Source organism: Stegostoma tigrinum, chromosome 28 (genome assembly GCF_030684315.1).
Source record: "Stegostoma tigrinum isolate sSteTig4 chromosome 28, sSteTig4.hap1, whole genome shotgun sequence".
NCBI classification, from domain to species: Eukaryota; Metazoa; Chordata; class Chondrichthyes; order Orectolobiformes; family Stegostomatidae; genus Stegostoma; species Stegostoma tigrinum.
Window position 1 is genome coordinate 31,242,387 of NC_081381.1, and position 20,254 is coordinate 31,262,640.

Sequence of the window (20,254 nt, forward strand, 5' to 3'; positions counted from 1 at the left end):
TGCATTATCGAGAGGTGCGGTTATTTGGATGAGATGTTCAGTTGAGGCCCTGTGGTCATTGAGGTGTAAAAGATCCCTTTGGGACTATTTAAATAAGGGCAGGGACTTTGGCTGTCTTTGTTTAACTAATGCCATGAAACTCAGGTCAGGATTTGTGAGCTGTTGACAAGCACAAAATGGCAGCCATGTTTGTTTTAATTAACAAAAATCTTTGCACTTTAAAATGATCAGTTATAGGCAAAAAGCCTTGAGAACTATTAAAAGATACTGTGGAATCTCTGAAGCCTACCCTTTGTTTGTCCAACTTCAGCAGCATTTCTGGGACTGCACGGCAGTTAGATCCTAACTGGAGACATTGTCAATGTATTCCAGAAACGTCTTTGACTAGGTCCCCCTCTGCATGATATGATGGACCAATGAGGAAAATGTCTCCTCCAGGAGTGATTGCAGCTGTGGGCACCAAAATGTGTTTTAAAGCTCATCTTTTCCACTCTGTGATTTATGCCCTGGAGTTACAGTTCAAATGGGCACAAGTCTCTCTGATACTGACAGAAATAAATGCACAGTTCCTACTAGAGAATCTACTGGTTCTGCAAAAGTCTCAGAACAAACAAATATCATTTCAAGGCTGACATGAGGAGGAATTTCTTTTCTGAGTGTTGTGAGCTTTGGACTCTTTGCCACGGAGAACTGTGGGGCCAGACTCCTTGCACATATCTAAGGCTGAGATACATAGATTCTTGGTTAGTTGGGAATCAAAGGTGGTGGGGGAAGGGCAGGAAAGTGGACATGAAAAATGTTGGATCAGCTATAATTGTATTGAATAACAGTGCAGGCTTCAGGGGCCTACTCCTGTTCCTATTTCTTACGGTCTGACGAATATATCTTCCCTTCCAGTTGTAGAAAGGGACACGTTGTGTGTTTTCTTGTGGTATAAATCACACCATTTCTTAGCTATGGTGGGCCTTATCTGATTCATGTTTGAAGATGATGTTATGCTTCAGTTATATCTGCATTGGTGAGACTACATCTGGAGCACTGAGCACAGTATTTGTCACCCACTTACAGAAGGACATTGACACATTGGAAGCAGGTTGGAGAATGTTTACCAGGCCAATACCTGGAACGAGCAGGTTGCCTTGTGAGGAAATGCTACACAGGCCAGGCCTGTATCCTCTGGTGTTTACAACAGTCAGAGGAGGCTTAACCGAAAGGTGTAAGATCTGGAGGGGACTTGACCAATGGCTGTGGAAGGGACATTTCCTCTAGTGGGAAAATCTAGAGTCAGGTGTCATAGTTTTAAAAGTAAGGGGTCACCCTCTAAAACAGAGATGAGTAATCGTTTTTTTCCTCTCCAGAGGATTGTAAGTCTTTGGCATTCCCTTCCTCAAAAGGCAGTTGATACAGAGTCTCTAAATATTTTCTGAGGTAGATTTAAAATGAGATTAAGGTTGAGGCCAAAATCTGATCAGCCGTGACCATGTTGAATGGTGGAGTGGGCTGAGAGACCAGCCGGCTGTTGTTCCTTGCTGGTAAATTTGATGAGATTTGACATTCGAATCCATTGAGGTTTGGTTTTACTTCACGGAAAGAGCTCACAGCTGGTTCAGTTCAAATTCGGTACGTTAACAAGCCTCGAGGAGAGCGAAGAAACAGGGTCAACTAAAGAGCTAGTACCAGCCAAAGGGGCCGAACGGGACCCTTCTATGCCGTCTTGAGAAAACGCCTCAGCTTTGTCACGTTAACCTTTCTGTTTCCACAGAATTTGGAGTGGCAACCAAATCGAATTAGGAGTGGGTGTGAAGCCGTGTTCGGTCTGTAAGTTATTTAATGGAATGATTTGTCAGCCACTGTAGATATTATTCACCAGTTATATTAAAGCAGAGCCAAGTTTGCAGCTTTGTTACTTATTTGGACAAGTTTATGTATGTTATTTACATAATGCCATGTGGGAATTGATTTTTAATTAGTACAGAATGTTACTTTGAGTGTTGAATGTATTAACAAGTCCTCTCCCTTTTTCTCTCTCACTGTGCGCTTGCACGGCTCCAACACCCGTAGAACCTGTTTCAAACGCTTCATTGGGAGGTTACTTAGGCATGTTAGCACAGCACTCTGACAAGGTCCTTTACCGTCTGCGGAACCCATAGAGTGAGAAACGGCTCTTCAAGCAGGTCCCGGGACTGCCTGAGGCAGAGAGAGAGAGAGCCTCCTGTTGCAGGATTGGGAGGTGTGGGGGGTGGGGGTGACGGGCAGGTGGCTGGGAAACACAGATCTTGTTGCTCTGAAGATAAGGAATGTCAGCGTGTCTGCTGAGAGACTCTCAAAACTGTTTGTTTTGGACTTCAGTCTGGCTGTTTATCGGCAGAGTGCTAGAAGCTACAGGCACGGCGTATGTGGACTTTTAGAGCGCACAGGGACAACTGCTAATGGGCTATCACCACAGCAGAAGCCAGGCGATCAAATGAACTCACAGCACCGAAGGGTCAGGCAGGGGAGGAAGCGACAGCGTCGAAAAGGTGAGCCTTTCTCTGAAACTTAGTGACTTCTCACCCCCCCCCCCCCCGAAAGATCAACATTCCTTTGAACAGATCTTGTCCTGTCACATAAACTAACCAATTCCATTTTCTGAGGGCCACCCTGGTCATTGCTTGCCTCCAGCTTAGTGTGTTTTTGACCCAGTCATTCCTTTGGGTGTCACTGCAGTCCAGCTGACGGCCTGGGCCCAGAGATTATGGTTATTACTGAGCTCCTGCCCTGGCACTTGGTCATCTCCAACAGGGACGAGAGAAGCCCATGGATGGCAGAGGGCAGGACACTTTTTTTTTGTTTGTGCTGTACACAATTTCCGTCACTTGTAACCCAGACATATCAGATAACTAACTATTCAACCGCTCAGTTTTTAAAAAAAAGGTAAGCTAACGAGATTTGAAGTGAGCAGTATGAGTTGAGATTTGTGGAAGATTACTGTGTACACACCGCAGAGGCAAGATCTGACAGGTAACCTGTCCCCCGTACAAAGAACTTGTGTCTTATGCAGCCAGCTCCTTCTCTCCAGTGGAATTTAACTTCAATTAATACAATCACGAATTGAGAGTTAACTCTTGGTAACTATTGTAGTAAAAGCCAATCTGGTTCATTAAATGTCAGGCAGAGGCTTCCTGGAGTGTTGAGGGGTCTCTGGGGCCCAGGCCTGAAGCCCTCTCTCCCTCCCTCTAGGGTGGCTGCTCAAACTGTCATAGACCTTTGTGAAACTCAGCCTTATTCTCACCTAATTTGAGGGTCAGGAGGAGAAATCGCCTCCACCAGGTGAAGCTGGTGAAATCCTGCAATCTTTGTCATTGACACTCTCTTGGTTTCTTATGGCTCATGTTCATTCTACGATCAATCCCCACTTAATATTGTATGAACTAAGTCAACAATTTCAACCAAATGTGAGCAGCTTTACTCAACCTGGTCTCATGGGTTCTCCGCTGCACGCTTAGCCTTTAGCTTCAGTTGGTAGCACCCTTATGCTCAATATCACAATGTTCTGGATTCAAGACTCACTCTGGGGGTGTCCGGGCACAAAACTTGAGGGTGAGTCTCCAGTGCAGTACTGAAACAGTGCTGCTGTGTTAAAAGGGTGCTGCTATTAGGGTGAGACTGATATCCTATCCGCTGTGTTTTCAGATGCCACAGCTGCTGGCATGTTACAGCCTCTGGGTTACCAATCACTGGTGGCTTGTGCCTGAAATAGTTCACAGTTACCTATCCTCCTGTCTGTGCTGAGTCTAAGGGCCTATCACTGGCAGAGAATAGACCATTGTAGAGTCTTAACAAGAAGAGGCACTTGTCTCAAATAACTTGACAAATAAGTGCAATTAACATTAACAGTTTAGGCACAATTACAGCTTATAGGTGGCAGGTATGAGACCTTGTATAACACTAACTGATTCTCCACCCGAAGATATCATCAGAGTAGATGGAACTAATGCAGTTTCAAAGTGAACTCTTTCAGAGCTATTACCTTACATACACGATGCGTCTGCTCAGATGGATGGAGAAGATCCCACAGTGCTATTTTGAGAAAAGCAGGAGGGTTATGTCTGGACCTTTGAACCGTATTTATTGCTCAATCTGCATCTCAGAGAAACAGATTATTGCCTCTTTATCGCATTCATGTTTGTGGGATCTTGCTGTGTGCAGTTGAGCTGCTGCATTCCCTACATTACAACGGTGACTCTTCAAAAAACCTTCCGTGGTTTTGAGATGAAAATCATTATGTAAATGAAAGTGTTTGTATTCTTCCCGTTATTGGATGATTTGGGGTGGTGGTAGCTAGCATCCTCTGCTGTAATGATTGAGACTGCTGGTGGTGTGTTCTTTTGCTAGTTCCAGGATGAAGGATATCTCACAGTAAGAAAGGAATCCAAACAAAGAGGTTAAAGATTTGTTATGGTCCATCTTAAGACCAACAATGTAGGGGAAGATATAGGGACAGGAATAGACCATTCAGTCTTTGAGCCTGCTTCACCATGCCACATCATAACTGATCATAAACCTCAATGCTGTATTCCCAGCAACCTCCATTATCCCTTAATATTATTGATAACTAAAAATTTATCAATCTCAGTATTGAATTTACTGAACGACTGAGCTTCCACAGCCCTCTGGAATAAAGAATATCAAAGATTCACTACTCTGAGTGAAAAACTTCCTCCTCATTTCAGTTCTAATTGGTTTGCTTTTTTTTCTGACACAGTAACTCCTGGTTATATACACTGTAGTCAGGGAAAAACATCTTTTCTGCATTAACCCTGTCTATCCCACAAAGAATTTTGTATGTTTCTATGAGTTCGCCTCTCATTCTTCTAAGCTCCAGAGAATACAGGCCCCATCGCCTCAAATTCTCTTCATACAATAGTCCCACCATCCCAGGAATCAGTCTAGTGGACCTCCGCTGCACTCCCTTTATGACAGATATATCCTTAATGTTCTGTACAATTGCAACAAAGCATTGTTGTTCCTGCACTCAAATCCTCTTGCGATTGAGGCTAAATATTGTTTTCCATCTGAATTGCTTCCTGCAGCTGCTTGCTAACTTTCACTGACTTATGAACAAGGACACATAGGTCCCTTTGGAGAAGATAATAAAATGTGAGGCTGGACGAACACAGCAGGCCAAGCAGCATCTCAGGAGCACAAAAGCTGACGTTTCGGGCCTAGACCCTTCATCCTCTCTGATGAAGGGTCTAGGCCCGAAACGTCAGCTTTTGTGCTCCTGAGATGCTGCTTGGCCTGCTGTGTTCGTCCAGCCTCACATTTTATTATCTTGGAATCTCCAGCATCTGCAGTTCCCATCATCTCTCCCTTTGGAGAAGTACACTTTCCAATCTTTCACCATTTAAGAAATGCTCTGTACCTTTGTTCTTCCTGCCAAAATGGATAACCTCGTATTATATCCCATCTGTCATGTTCTTGCCCACTTACTTAGCCTGCCTAAATCACCTTTAAGCTGCTTTGCAACCTCCTCAGAATTCTCATCCCACCAAGTTTTGTCTCATGTGCTCATCAGGACATTTGCATGAATACCATTACAAAGAGGAGCAACATCTAAAAATATTTTTATATACACTCCTGATGAGTGCAAGATGAAAAAAAAAGTGCACTGTTTCTTGAGTCTCTCTACTCTCAGGGTTTCCACACAGTTAATGATTTCATCAAAGAATGCAAAGTCCTCAATTTACCTTACTGATAAAATCCGATCAATGCTGCTTGGCCTGCTGTGTTCATCCAGCTCTACACCTTGTTATCTGTAATAGAAACCAGTGAGCAGGTTCTTATAAGTAAGAAGAACTACTTTTCCCTACAAATAAATATGTTCTAATCATAGGCAAACAACATGAAATACCAACATGTAACTCTGTTCCTTTAAACTATAAACTCTCTTTTAAACCCTGATAAATTACTGATAGAAACAAACTAACAAAAAATGATGCTATTGGTTGAGGGCAAATAAAACTAGGAAAACATATTTTCATAGTTTAGTAGTCCACATGATTCATTGAGGTATTCTTTTTGCTTTCCAAAGACCTTCTGACCTCCTTTTCCGAAGTTTTTTGATTTTTTTGCAGGAGGCGCAGGCCAACTGGTGCTCTAATTACAAAGTCTCTTTGTTTATGGTTAAAGGCAACAGCTCATTACAGCTGGTGGGAGAAAATAACTTGCCATTTTTAGGCTTCAGGTGTATTTACTGCAGTGAGATAGAGACACAGCAATCTGGAGGCTCCTGACCCTCTGCTGCAAACAGCCAAGCTGCTCACCTGCCCAGGAGCCAATCAGGGAGCTGTCTTTTGGCAGATAACTTCCAGCATCCACAGCGGGTCACATATGCACAAACAGTCAGCTTCACCTTGCCAGCCAAGTCATTCTCTGCACACGAGCCCTGGTGCTGTGCTGTCTTGTCTCACCCCCATCACTGCTTGTAAAGCAGCATTGTAAACACATCTCACAATGAGCTCCAGTAACCTGCCACCCAGAGTACAGCAATTACCTCCCGTCCTTGATTTAACAAAAAAAATCCTTTTCATTTCTACCTATAACCAAAACATAAAGAAAAGTTGACAGATGCAATCTTCACAGCAGCAATATCTTATGTTCTGGGGATCCATCAACTGTAGCTTAAGGAAGGAAACAAACAAATTTCAAACTCCCATTCCATCTCAACAGCTTAATGTAGTGAGACCTGACTACAAGTTGGGTAGGACTGGTCCATCAATACACAAGGTTATAAGGACTTTAGAAAGGATAGGGAATTTGGAAAAAGAAGATAATGATAAAATAGTAATATTTCATTCCTAGTTGCCACTAATGATAATTGTGGTGCACATGATAGAAATACACGATGTAGAATCAAGGGCAAGATAAAGGCACAAAACCTCAGTGAGAGTTGTTCGGTTTCCTAATGGCAGCGATAAAGTAGTGGAATGTAAAAATACAGGCACCGAAAGGAAGCTGGATGGATGTGGAAGAAATTGTTCACTGTCAGCTGAGCAGGCAGAGAAAATTACAGATGTTACTTTGAACTTGGGTAACAAAGTGTGAGGCGGGATGAACACAGCAGGCCAAGAAGCATCTCAGGAGCACAAAAGCTGACGTTTCGGGCCTAGACCCTTCATTTGAACTTGTATTGATCCTTGATTAGATCATACTGTGAATGGCTCTAACCATTAAATCATCCATTGCGATGAGTGGGAGAACTGGATTGAGCATTACCAATTCATTTCTTTGACCTAATAGGTACAGGGTTGCTCTTGATGACAATTGAGATTAATCCTTTTAGAATTAAAAATATTTTTGAGTAGAAATGGAATTTGTACCCTGTGTTGAATGCCACAGTTCCTCAACTGTGGTGTTTTCTGTTTCATTTCATATCTCCAACACGTGACTGTTTTTATCCGTGGAATAATTTCAGACGATTGCGACTCAGTGTCTAGTGGACCCGGGCTAAGAGTACAACATTTGACTGCAAAGACATTTTACTTAGCACTCTAGTCTCTGCTGTGTTTCCCGGATGGTGCAGTGAAACTAACTTTAGGATACGTGGCAGAGTAATGAAAAGGGAGTTTTACTCTGTGAATCAGCCAGGCTGGATTTAAGCTGTATGTATTTGCTGGGGCAATGAAGGGGACATTTATTTTGTATCTATCCATGTTAGCAATGCTGATGGGCCATTTTTCAAATCCTAGATTCAACACATTATGTCCTCAAGCCTGGTTACGATCCCCTTTACTTTTCAAATACTTACTCATTTCCCATTTGACAATCATTGCTTACACCAGTTTCTATTTCTGTTTCAGCAGTGCATGTTAGAGCAACCAAAATGTATAAAACTAAATCGATCTCTCCTCTTAACCTCTTGGCAATGACAATAAATTTATGTTCACTAGTTTTCCATTTATTCAGACAAAATCCCATTCTAAATGTGAACAACTTTATCTTATCTCCATTTATCCTACCCTGCTTTGGTAAAAAGTGATCCAAGTTTTTCTTGTTTATACTTGGCATCTTTCTGGTAAATCCAATTTGTATTCTCTCCATGGCTTTGGTATCATTTCTTTCTAATGTTTTAATAGCACTCTGACATTGAATTATACAGGATAAACAGCACCTGTTTGATTTGCTCCTATTTTTAAAGTCTGCTTAACTTTTCTTGGAACATTTTTATGCTTCTGAACCCCTAATGTTTCTCAACATTTTTTAATCCTGGAGCTTTAATGTTGGATATTCATTCATTCATTCATGTGTACTCTTTCTGAAGGCAGGTCTTCAGCTCATTGTCCACTGATGCTTCACCTTGAGCTATTTACCTGGCAGTTCCTTTTTGGCAAGTGACTCTTTGCTATTCCCTTCCGACCTCAGAGACGGGGCTAGGAGGCAGGTTCCAAATCAGTGCTGAAGAAGGGTCACTGGACCCAAAAGGTTAACTCTGATTTCTCTCCACAGAATCTGCCACACCTGCTGAGTTTTGCCAGCAATTTCAGTTTTTGATTCCAAGTCTTCCTTGGTTAGAGCAGGAATCAATCCCAAGCTGTTGATGTTATTTTGAATTGCATGCTAGATTGAATTGCACACTCCTGATTGACTTGAGTTAACCAGACCCCACTATTGAATTTAGTTTCGCTTGATTTTCCCTCTCAATATAACCAATTATTTTCTGAATTAATTTTAAACTAACATTTAACTGTCAATCTATGAACCTAGATAATAAAATGTGAGGCTGGATGAACACAGCAGGCCAAACAGCATCTCAGGAGCACAAAAGCTGACGTTTCGGGCCTAGACCCTTCATCAGAGAGGGGGATGGGGGGAGGGAACTGGAATAAATAGGGAGAGAGGGGGAGGCGGACCGAAGATGGAGAGTAAAGAAGATAGGTGGAGAGGGTGTAGGTGGGGAGGTAGGGAGGGGATAGGTCAGTCCAGGGAAGACGGACAGGTCAAGGAGGTGGGATGAGGTTAGTAGGTAGCTGGGGGTGCGGCTTGGGGTGGGAGGAAGGGATGGGTGAGAGGAAGAACCGGTTAGGGAGGCAGAGACAGGTTGGACTGGTTTTGGGATGCAGTGGGTGGGGGGGAAGAGCTGGGCTGGTTGTGTGGTGCAGTGGGGGGAGGGGATGAACTGGGCTGGTTTAGGGATGCAGTGGGGGAAGGGGAGATTTTGAAACTGGTGAAGTCCACATTGATACCATATGGCTGCAGGGTTCCCAGGCGGAATATGAGTTGCTGTTCCTGCAACCTTCGGGTGGCATCATTGTGGCAGTGCAGGAGGCCCATGATGGACATGTCATCAAGAGAATGGGAGGGGGAGTGGAAATGGTTTGCGACTGGGAGGTGCAGTTGTTTGTTGCGAACTGAGCGGAGGTGTTCTGCAAAGCGGTCCCCAAGCCTCCGCTTGGTTTCCCCAATGTAGAGAAAGCCGCACCGGGTACAGTGGATGCAGTATACCACATTGGCAGATGTGCAGGTGAACCTCTGCTTAATGTGGAATGTCATCTTGGGGCCTGGGATGGGGGTGAGGGAGGAGGTCTCTGAATCTATGAACCTATCTGAGTTCTCTTGATTTGTAGTGTAACATTAGCCATTTCCCCTTCTGGTGCAATGTATGCATTCTGTTTTTATGGTCCTATAATTACATATATGTTGTAAAAAGCTAAAAACCTAAAATTAACCCCAAGAGGCAGTGCTTTCTGCATTCCTGCAGTATGTGAAACATCCTTTTTATTTATTTATTCATATTTGATAAAGTTGCCCAACATTTATTGTCCATTCCTTGTTGCCCCTTAAAAATGTTGAAGGTGGGACTCCATCTTGATCCGCTGCTGTCCTACAGTGTAGGTATGCCCAAGGTACTCTCAGAAAGAGAGATTTCATTCCTTTTTGACTTTATAGTTGAAGAGTCAAGGAACGTGCTGTGGATCTGAAATCACAAGGAGGCTAAACCTAGTAAGGAGCTAAACCTAAAGGATATTAGTAAACCTGGCAGATTTTTAAGTTTTGAGCTTTGGTTTTTGACCAACTTACCAGATACATTTTTAAAGCCAATGATCAAAGAAGCAAGTTGCACTTGTATAGCACCTATAATGTAGTACTTGAAAGGAGCGCTTAAAAGGAGCATGATCAAACAAAATTTGATATGGTTGCCACAGACATAGTGGACTGAAGGCCCTGTTCCTGTGCTGTACTGTTCTGTCCTATGCTCCACATGAAGAGGTAATAGGACAGCTGATCAACAGTTAAAGGCTTAGCTTTGTTGAGCGTGTTAAAGGGAGAGAGGTAGAGGGATTTTTCTTTATTCACTTGTGGCATGTGGCACACTAGCTGAGGCAGCATGTCACTAGTTGCTTTTGAGAAGGTGATGGTGAGCTGCCTTCTTGAACCACTGCAGACCAAATGTTGTAGGTCGACAGACTATGCTTTTAGGGAGGGATTTTCAGGATTTTGATCCAGCAACAGTGAAGGAATTGCAATATATTTCCAAACCAGGATGGTAAGTTGTTTGGAGGGGAACTTGTAGGTGGTGGTATTCCCATGTATCTGCTGTCCTTGTCCATCTGGACGATGTTATCTAAGGATTGCTGGTGAATTTCTGCCATGCAATTCGTAGATAGTACACATTGCTGCTACTGAGCAACAGTGGTGGAGAGAGTGGATGGTTGTGAATGTGGTGCCAATCAAATGAACTACATCCCTCACACTCCGACCCCGCCACAACCGCCCAAAGAGGATCCCCCTCGTTCTCACACACCACCCCACCAACCTCCGGATACAACGCATCCTCCTCCGACACTTCCGCCATCTACAATCCGACTCCACCACCCAAGACATTTTTCCATCCCCACCCCTGTCTGCTTTCCGGAGAGACCACTCTCTCCATGACTCCCTTGTTCGCTCCACACTCCCCTCCAATCCCAGCACACCCGGCACCTTCCCCTGCAACCGCAGGAAGTGCTGCACCTGCCCCCACACCTCCTCCCTCACCCCTATCCCAGGCCTCAAGATGACTTTCCATATTAAGCAGAGGTTCACCTGCACATCTGCCAAAGTGGTATACTGTATCCATTGTACCCGGTGTGGCTTCCTCTACATTGGGGAAACCAAGTGGAGGCTTGGGGACCGCTTTGCAGAACACCTCCGCTCGGTTCGCAATAAACAACTGCACCTCCCAGTCGCAAACCATTTCCACTCCCCCTCCCATTCTTTAGATGACATGTCCATCATGGGCCTCCTGCAGTGCCACTATGATGCCACCCGAAGGTTGCAGGAACAGCAACTCATATTCCGCTTGGGAGCCCTGCAGCCCAATGGTATCAATGTGGACTTCACCAGCTTCAAAATCTCCCCTTCCCCCACCGCATCCCTAAACCAGCCCAGTTCGCCCCGTCCCCCCACTGCACCACACAACCAGCCCAGCTCTTCCCCTCCACCCACTGCATCCCAAAACCAGTCCAACCCGTCTCTGCCTCCCTAACCTGTTCTTCCTCTCACCCATCCCTTCCTCCCACCCCAAGCCGCACCCCCATCTCCTACCTACTAAACTCATCCCACCTCCTTGACCTGTCTGTCTTCCCTGGACTGACCTATCCCCTCCCTACCTCCCCACCTATACTCTCTCTACCTATCTTCTTTTCTCTCCATCTTCGGTCCGCCTCCCCCTCTCTCCCTATTTATTCCAGAACCCTCACCCCATCCCCCTCTCTGATGAAGGGTCTAGGCCCGAAACGTCAGCTTTTGTGCTCCTGAGATGCTGCTTGGCCTGCTGTGTTCATCCAGCCTCACATTTTATTCCTTTGTCCTGGATGCTGTTTAAATGTTGTTGGAGCTGCACTCATCCAGGAAAATGGAGGGTGTGCCATCACACTCCTGATGTATTTTTTAAATGGTGGATAGACTTTGGGGAGTCAGGAGGTAGATTATTCACTGCAGCATTCCTAACCTCTGACCTGCTGTTGTAGCCACTGTAATTATTTGGCAGGACCAGTTGAGTGTCTGGTCAATGAAACCCCCAGGATATTGATAGTAGGGGTTCAGTGATGGTAATAGCATTGAATCTCAAAGGGTGATTGTCTCTTGTTGGAGATGCTCATTGTTTTGGCTTTTGTGTGACGCGAATGTTACTTGCCATTTTTCAGCCCAGGCAAGAGAATTCCACATCCTAGTTCTAGCTGAAGACACCGCCACCAGTGGGTGTAGCAATGAAAATTGTGAGTGCAGAATCGGAGAAGTACAGAGATCTCCAAAAGCTTTACGATGGGAGGAGGCTGCAGAGATAGGAAGGGGTGATGCCATGAAGGGATTTGAAAACACGGAAAAGAAAGTTGAGGCATGGCTAGATTGGGAGCCATTGTAGTTCAGCAAGGTCTCTTGCACTTCCTTTATAAATATATTCCATTTCTCTTCAAAGAACTGCAGTATATTAAATTAATCAGGTATGACTCCCCTTTTACTAATATGTACCAGCTTTTCTTGACTCCTGCCTTTTCATGCTGAACCACAGTGTTGTTCCATGTTATGGTTTCAAAAGTTTACCAATGTCAGGCTGATCAATAGTTACCTGTTCTATGCACAGAGATATTCCTTTGTAATTACTTCAGCCCCCTGACATGATATCCATCTCACTTACCTGCTCAAGGAGCCTTAAGATCATGCTTAAGGTTCCTCAGTTTTCTGGGTGTCAGACTTCATGCTTTTCCGCTTTAAATTCCAATCATGTTTGCAGACTTACTTCCTTATCAATAGTCGTCTGACCTAATTATCCGCCTTCTGCATTTTTTTAATTCACTCTCGGTACACGTGTTGTTGGCTGGACTGCATTTATTGCCTGTCCCTATTTGCCCTGTTATACTTCTTCACTTCAACTCCCACACACTTCTGCCAAATCTCAGGCAAGGTATTAATCTAGCAGCTCAGCCATATTTTAACCTCGATGAGATTTCAATTTTTGTCTCTGATTAATCCTATTCTTTAATTTTTTAAAACTCTTTTGATTTTTTTTTAACTAAAATCTTCTATCATTCCCCTTGTCTTTCTGACTAATCTCACTTCGTACTTTCATTTAATCTTTCCGAAAAATCTCAGGTTAACACTCCAGTGCTGCACTGTTGGTGGCAAGCCTTTCAGAAAAGATGTTAAACTCAGGCTTTGTCTGATCATCCAGGCAAAGCTAAAGGATTTTGATTTTGAAGATTGAGCAAGGTTTTGAAAAAGAACAGAGAGTTAGCCATGTTTGTTGGCCAATATTTATTCCTTCTGTTTCTTCGTGTAGAATCTTCAGTCGTCCAAGGATTACTCATGATCGCACTTCACATGTCTCTATTGCTGTTGCCCCCATTACATTGCAATGGGGAAATTAGAAAAGGCACCTCCTCCTGTATTGTGGACAACAAAATGTGAGGCTGGATGAACACAGCAGGCCAAGCAGAATCTCAGGAGCACAAAAGCTGATGTTTCGGGCCTAGACCCTTCATCAGAGAGGGGGATGGGGTGAGGGTTCTGGAATAAATAGGGAGAGAGGGGGAGGTGGACCGAAGATGGAGAGAAAAGAAGATAGGTGGAGAGAGTATAGGTGGGGAGGGGATAGGTCAGTCCAGGGAAGACGGACAGGTCAAGGAGGTGGGATGAGGTCAGTAGGTAGATGGGGGTGCGGCGTAGGGTGGGAGGAAGGGATGGGTGAGAGGAAGAACAGGTTAGGGAGGCGGAGACAGTTTGGACTGGTTTTGGGATGCAGTGGGTGGAGGGGAAGAGCTGGGCTGGTTGTGTGGTGCAGTGGGGGGAGGGGACGAACTGGGCTGGTTTAGGGATGCAGTAGCGGAAGGGGAGATTTTGAAACTGGTGAAGTCCACATTGATACCATTAGGCTGCAGGGTTCCCAGGCGGAATATGAGTTGCTGTTCCTGCAACCTTCGGGTGGCATCATAGTGGCACTGCAGGAGGCCCATGATGGACATATCATCTAAAGAATGGGAGGGGGAGTGGAAATGGTTTGCGACTGGGAGGTGCAGTAGTTTGTTGCGAACTGAGCGGAGGTGTTCTGCAAAGCGGTCTCCGAGCCTTCAAAATCTCCCCTTCCCCAACTGCATCCCTAAACCAGCCCAGTTCGTCCCCTCCCCCCACTGCACCACACAACCAGCCCAGCTCTTCCCCTCCACCCACTGCATCCCAAAACCAGTCCAACCTGTCTCCGCCTCCCTAACCTGTTCTTCCTCTCACCCATCCCTTCCTCCCACCCAAGCCGCACCCCCAGCTACCTACTAACCTCATCCCACCTCCTTGACCTGTCCGCCTTCCCTGGACTGACCTATCCCCTCCCTATCTCTCCACCTATCTTCTTTTCTCTCCATCTTCGGTCCGCCTCCCCCTCTCTCCCTATTTATTCCAGAACCCTCATCCCATCCCCCTCTCTGATGAAGGGTCTAGGCCCGAAACGTCAGCTTTTGTGCTCCTGAGATGCTGCTTGGCCTGCTGTGTTCATCCAGCCTCACAATTTGTTGTCTTGGATTCTCCAGCATCTGCAGTTCCCATTATCTCCTCCTGTATTGTGATTGAATCAACAATGTCAGCATTATTAAACACTCTTAGCACAATGTGCTCAGTAACATGGCACACTTCAATGAGACAAACAATTCCGAGGCACACCCAATTTTTTCAGGTAAATTGATTACTCATAAAAGTAACATTTAACATTTACTTGTACTTACTATGGTTATGGTCTTATTGGAAATGTTTGAAACAGTGCATGCAACAAGCCAAACAAGGATCAAATGTTTCAAATCCTTCGGAAAAATTAGGCTGTCTTCAACTGTAAGTGTTTTCAGAATCTGCTCAGTTCAACTATTTCTGACTATTCCTGGCCTTTTCTTTGTTCCGCACTCTGCATTCGGTTCAGTCATCTGAATTTTGCAGGGCAACTCCTGACCTCGTAGTATTACTGAAGAATGTTAATCCAGAGATCCTGGTAATGACCTGGTGACCCAGGTTCAAATCCGACCACGGCAGATGGTGGAGTTTGCAATTCAGTAAAGACCTGTAATGAAGGGTTATAATGATGACCATGAAACTGTTGTTGATTATTGAACCAAATGGGTTCTCCCAGTGTCCTTTAGGAAAGGAATCTCCAGACCCACAGCAATGTGGTTCACACTTAACATACTTCGAGCAATTAGGGATGATCAATAAATTCTGGATCAGCCAGAAACCTGAGTGCTGCGAATGAATTTTTAAAAGACGACATTTCATGTTTCTAGCAATATTTTTAGAAGCCGTAATTTTTATTAACAGTCACATTGATACTTAGTTGAAGTTCGATGGATTGGAGCAAAACACAATATTGAATAAATTGCTATTTCCCAGGTTAGTGGGAAATCTGAACCCGCTGGTAGTCTCGCTGTTTTCCCATTGGGTTTATGTGTTTCATCATTGACTGAATTAGTGGGGGAATTGTCTCTTTTGACAACCCATTGATTATTTTTCTTCCCCTGATCTAAGAATAGATTTCCGAAAGAAATAAGGATCCAGTAAAGCTACACAGGCTAACATTAGCTTGTTTCGTCTCCTTTTACTGTCAACAAAACAAAGCACGTAAATGCTCTTGCCTGCTTTCTATGGTCATGAGTAAAAATCATCACCTTATCTCAATTTTGCTCCAGGGCCCGTGCATGTAGAATGTTCACGTTTTAGAAGCGAGAGACCAATACCTCGCTTATTAAATTTGATGTTCAGTTTTTATGAGCTGTAATTTTAGCCGGATAGAGTATTGATTAGGTTGAAGCGATGTTTGTTTTACATCGATTTTCACTATCCTTGAACAAAATTTCACAGGGTATTTAGCCAGTTTTTGTGGCGCATTGTTTGAAAACCACTGCTGTGACATCTAAACTGGTCACCCCTACCACTTAATCAGCATTGTTTAAAAAAATCGCTAGGTAATCTTTGCCTTTATCTCATTGTTGGTTGTGGGAGTTTGCAAAATTGGCTGCCAGGCTTCCTACATTACAGACACAATTGCACTTTAATGACCAGTAAATCTGTCTCAGTGGTGGCGATAAGTATTGGTCAAGACATCAAGGATGACTCCCCCGACTTCAAAATAATACAATGGAATTTTTTACATCCATCAGGGCTGGCAGATGGAGCCTCAGTTTAATATCTCAATAATAATAATTCAAAAGACAGTGCAGCTCTCCCTCAGTGCTGCATTGGAGTGTTAATCATTATTTTCATGCTCAAAACTTACAATAGAACTTGAACTGAGAGACCCAAGAGTTAATAAGCAACTTTGGCGAGCACTCACACATGCTCATCTAGAGAACTGCCTTGTCTGTATAATGGAAGCTCAACCGCTTCTTTATCACTTATGTTACAGCAATCAGTCATATCACAGCCCTTTTTAATTCCTCAAAATTTATTTCATTTGCTCTCCCGCTATTTCATTCTCACTGTTTTGTAATCTATAATAATGTATAAGTCCTTTCTTATTCCTTTACTCCAAAACCCAATTGGTTCAGCTACTGTATCGTCTCTGAAAACAGTTCCACATCCCATCAACTCTATTCGAACCATTGGTTAATAATGCTGTCCCCTCCTTTTGTGGATACTCAGATGCCCGTGAATGTTTTGTGAGCAGGAAAGTGCTCCTGCTCAAACATTGTCTCTGTCTACTGGATTATGCAAAGTTCCCATTAAAGCTGCATACATACGTACATGGTTGTGTAGTAGCCTGGAAGGTGTCATGCAAGGCTTGCGCTGTGCTAAATATTGCATGATGATTTAAAGGTGTCAGATATGAGAAAGTTGTCAGTGTACAACAACAGATCGTTACTGGGAACATTGCCATTATGCTATACTTCCCATCATTATTTCAATCCTTTCCATAAATTATATTAAGATGATTTTGCACAGTTACATATACAAACACAAACCAGCTGCTGTCCATTTGACAGTCATACTCATTTTAACTTTTCTTTTCGATCTGGTCTTTATTACCTTCCTGATTTTATTTTTGTTTATTTGCATCACTTGCCCTTTTTTTGCTGTTCTTTGTAACGTTTTCCCAAGTGATCACACCAGTATCTTGTGATGTTTACCTCCTCTACCAGTATAGGGCATCGAGTAACAGTTGTTTGAGGTAGTTTGCTGTCACAACTCCTCCTTTTTCTTTTCTTTGACCTGGGCTTATCCATTTATTTGTGATAGAGGATACACTAGAATGAAGTATCTACAGAAGAAGCACTGTTCTTTGATAACAAGAAAGTTTAAGCAATAAGTTCAATTACATTCACATAGGCTGGAATTGCTTTCGTTGCAGCGTAGGAGGTTAAGGGATGACCTTATACAGGTTTGTAAAACTCAGAGGTATAGATAAGGTGAATGGCAGGTGCCTTTTTCCTAGGGTGGGACATTTCAAGGCTTAGGGACTTATTCTTAAGGTGAGAGGAGAAATATTTAAAACAGAAATGAGGGGTAACTTTTTGACACAGAGTGGCTCATATGTGGAATGAACTTCCTGAGGAAGTGGTGGGTGTGGGTGCAGTTACAATGTTTAAAAGACATTTAGATAAGTACATGAATAAGAAATGTTTGGAAGGAGGTGGGCCAAGCATAGGCAGATGGGACTAGTTTAGTTTGGGATTATGGTCGGCATAGACTGGTTGGACCAAAGAGTCTGTTCCCATGCTTTATGACTCTGTGACATTAGGGAGCTGGTACAGTTACATCTGCTCCCTCCAAAAGCTGGAGTAGAATCCCTTGACTTCATTCATAGACTGTGTGTGATGTCAGTAAAATGAATGGGGCTAATGTCGCATGAACATAAGCCCCATCAAAGCCATTAATTTACACTACAATAGGACAGTGGGAGATGGTCTACTTCTTTATCTTGTTTCCACTCCTGTGGCCCACAGCATCTCCCACTGTCCTATTGTAGTGTAAATTTACCTCACAAAATAAGATGTTGTTCATTGAGGACTTTGTCCCCCATTCTGATCAACTCAAGTCCCTCCTTTCCTGGAAATGTTCTGAATGTTTTACGATTCTGAGTCATTCCCTCCCACACACACCCTTGTTGCTTTACTGATTCATGTGTGACATCTGGAAGCCCTGTTTCTTAACTTTTGTCCTAATTTCTGAGTCTCTAATCAAATGCCTCCTGAGTCAATGTAAACTGCAAACGCTGGAAAAACTCAGCAGGTTTGGCAGCATGTTTGGAGAGAAATCAGAGTTAACGTTCTGGGTGCCATGAGCCTTTTTCAGAACTGATGGTTTCTGGGAAAAGGTTGGTAATGCAAACCGTGACCCCTGTCATTTCACTTCCCCCTGTGAAATTGATTGTATCTGCTCTTCACATCATCCTGCACACTGCTTTGTGTTCATGGCCTGGGAATGCTTCTTAGATGGAGTGATATAGCAGGTACAGTTACAACAATTGAAAAGCATTTGGACAGGTACATGTAAGGAAAAGGTTCAGAGGGGTGTGGGCCAAATACAGGCAAATGGGGAGTCAAGAACTAGAGGGCATAAGTTGAAAGTGAGAGTGGAAAGATTTAAAAGGGACCTAAGAGGCAACTTTTTCACGCAAAGGATGGTGTGTGTATGGAATGAGCTGCCAGAGGAGGTGGGTACAATTACAGCACTTATAGGCCATTTGGTTAGGTGCATGGACAGGACAGGTATAGAGGGATGTGGCTGTGCTAAATGACCTGCAGAGGAAGTGGTGGAGGCTTTGATCTTTGATTTGTTGTCACATGTATGTAAATACAGCGAAAAGCTTGTTTGAGAGCAGCACATCCAGATCATAGGGTGAAATAAACTTGAACAATGTAAGGCATACAGGTTACACCATACAGGATGTGTGCAAGGCAAGATCAACATTATTTGAAATTAGAGAGTCTATTCATCAGTCTAATAATCAGGCTGGGACAATTACAACATTTTAAAAACATCTGGGTGGGTATATGAATAATAAGGGTTTAGAGGGACATGGCTCAAACACAGGCAGGTGGGACTAGTTTAGTTGGAAAACTCAGCTGGCGTGGAGAAGTTTCCATGCTGTGTGACTCTGTACCTCTAAAGCATGGAATCAGAGCCTAATCCTTTTCTTGTCAATAGATTTATTAGCAGAACGCAACATCACATATGTCTGCCTCTTATCTCCCAATATGCAATGTCCCAGAAGCCTTTCTTTCCTCTCTTTGTAAGAATAGATGTATGCAGCTTATGTATGTTTCTGGGATGGTAGGATTATCCTAAAAAGAGAGACTGGGCAAACTGGACTTGTACTCTGTAGATTCTTGAATCATGAGCGGTGAACTCATTGAAACATTCAAAATACTCAGAGAAAGTGAAAATAGAGGCATCATTTAAAAACAAGGGGATGCCATGTAGGATAGAGTAACAGATAACTTTTTTTTACTTCTTGGGTGGTGAATCTTTGGACTTCTGTACTCCAGAAGGCTGTGGAACCTCAGTATATGAGAATATTGAAATTAGAAGTTGACAAAGTATAGATTATTAATGCCATAAAAGGTTATGAGGATAATGTGGGGAAAAGGCATTAAAGTGTTCAATCAACCACAATTGTACTAAATGGTGGAATAGGCTCCAATTTTCATGTTCCTAGCTAAACAAATAAGCTAATTTAACTAATTGAAACTAATTAAAAGCATTATGAGTCACACTTGAAGTCAAACATTTTATCCATTAGGTTATACAAACATGACAAGCCTGTGCTCAATGTACTTAATATTTTTGACTTAATATTTTCCAGTCAACCTGTTCAGTTGTTCTGTGTAGAGTTTGCACATTCTCCCTGTGTCTGTGTGGGTTTCCTCCGGGTGCTCCGGTTTCCTCCCACAGCCCAAAGATGTGCAGGTTAGAGTGGATTGGCCATGCTAAATTGCTGATAATGTCCAGGGTTGTGCAGGCTAAGTGGTTAGTCCTGCAAAGTACAGGGTTGCAGGGATTGGGGGGATGGGGGTGCGTGGGGGTGAAGGGAGGTGTTCTGGCTGGGATGTTCTTAGGAGGGTTGGTGTGGACTTGATGGGCCAAATGGCCTGCTTCCACACCGTAGGGATTCTGTGAAATACACCTCTGGAGCAGGTGGGACTTGAACCCAGGCCTCTGCTCAGAGGTAGGGATACTGCCACCGTACCACAAGAGATCTCGCAAAGAACTTAACCACCCTAGGTGAGTGCCCTTCACCTGTGTATCCTTAACCTTGGTAATA

General features: G+C 43.6%; 1 protein-coding gene across 3 annotated transcripts in view; it reads left to right on the forward strand.

Moving 5' to 3' along the window:
• Positions 1-2,262: 2,262 nt before the first annotated feature.
• The window catches only part of arhgef19 (Rho guanine nucleotide exchange factor (GEF) 19), a 102,960-nt gene continuing 84,968 nt past the window's right edge, over positions 2,263-20,254 (forward strand). For all 3 annotated transcript variants that reach the window (XM_048561551.2, XM_048561552.2, XM_048561553.2), the window contains exon 1: positions 2,263-2,519. In XM_048561551.2, coding sequence (XP_048417508.2) covers positions 2,465-2,519 — 55 coding nt within the window. In that variant the 5' untranslated portion in view covers positions 2,263-2,464. The remainder of the gene's footprint in view (positions 2,520-20,254) is intronic.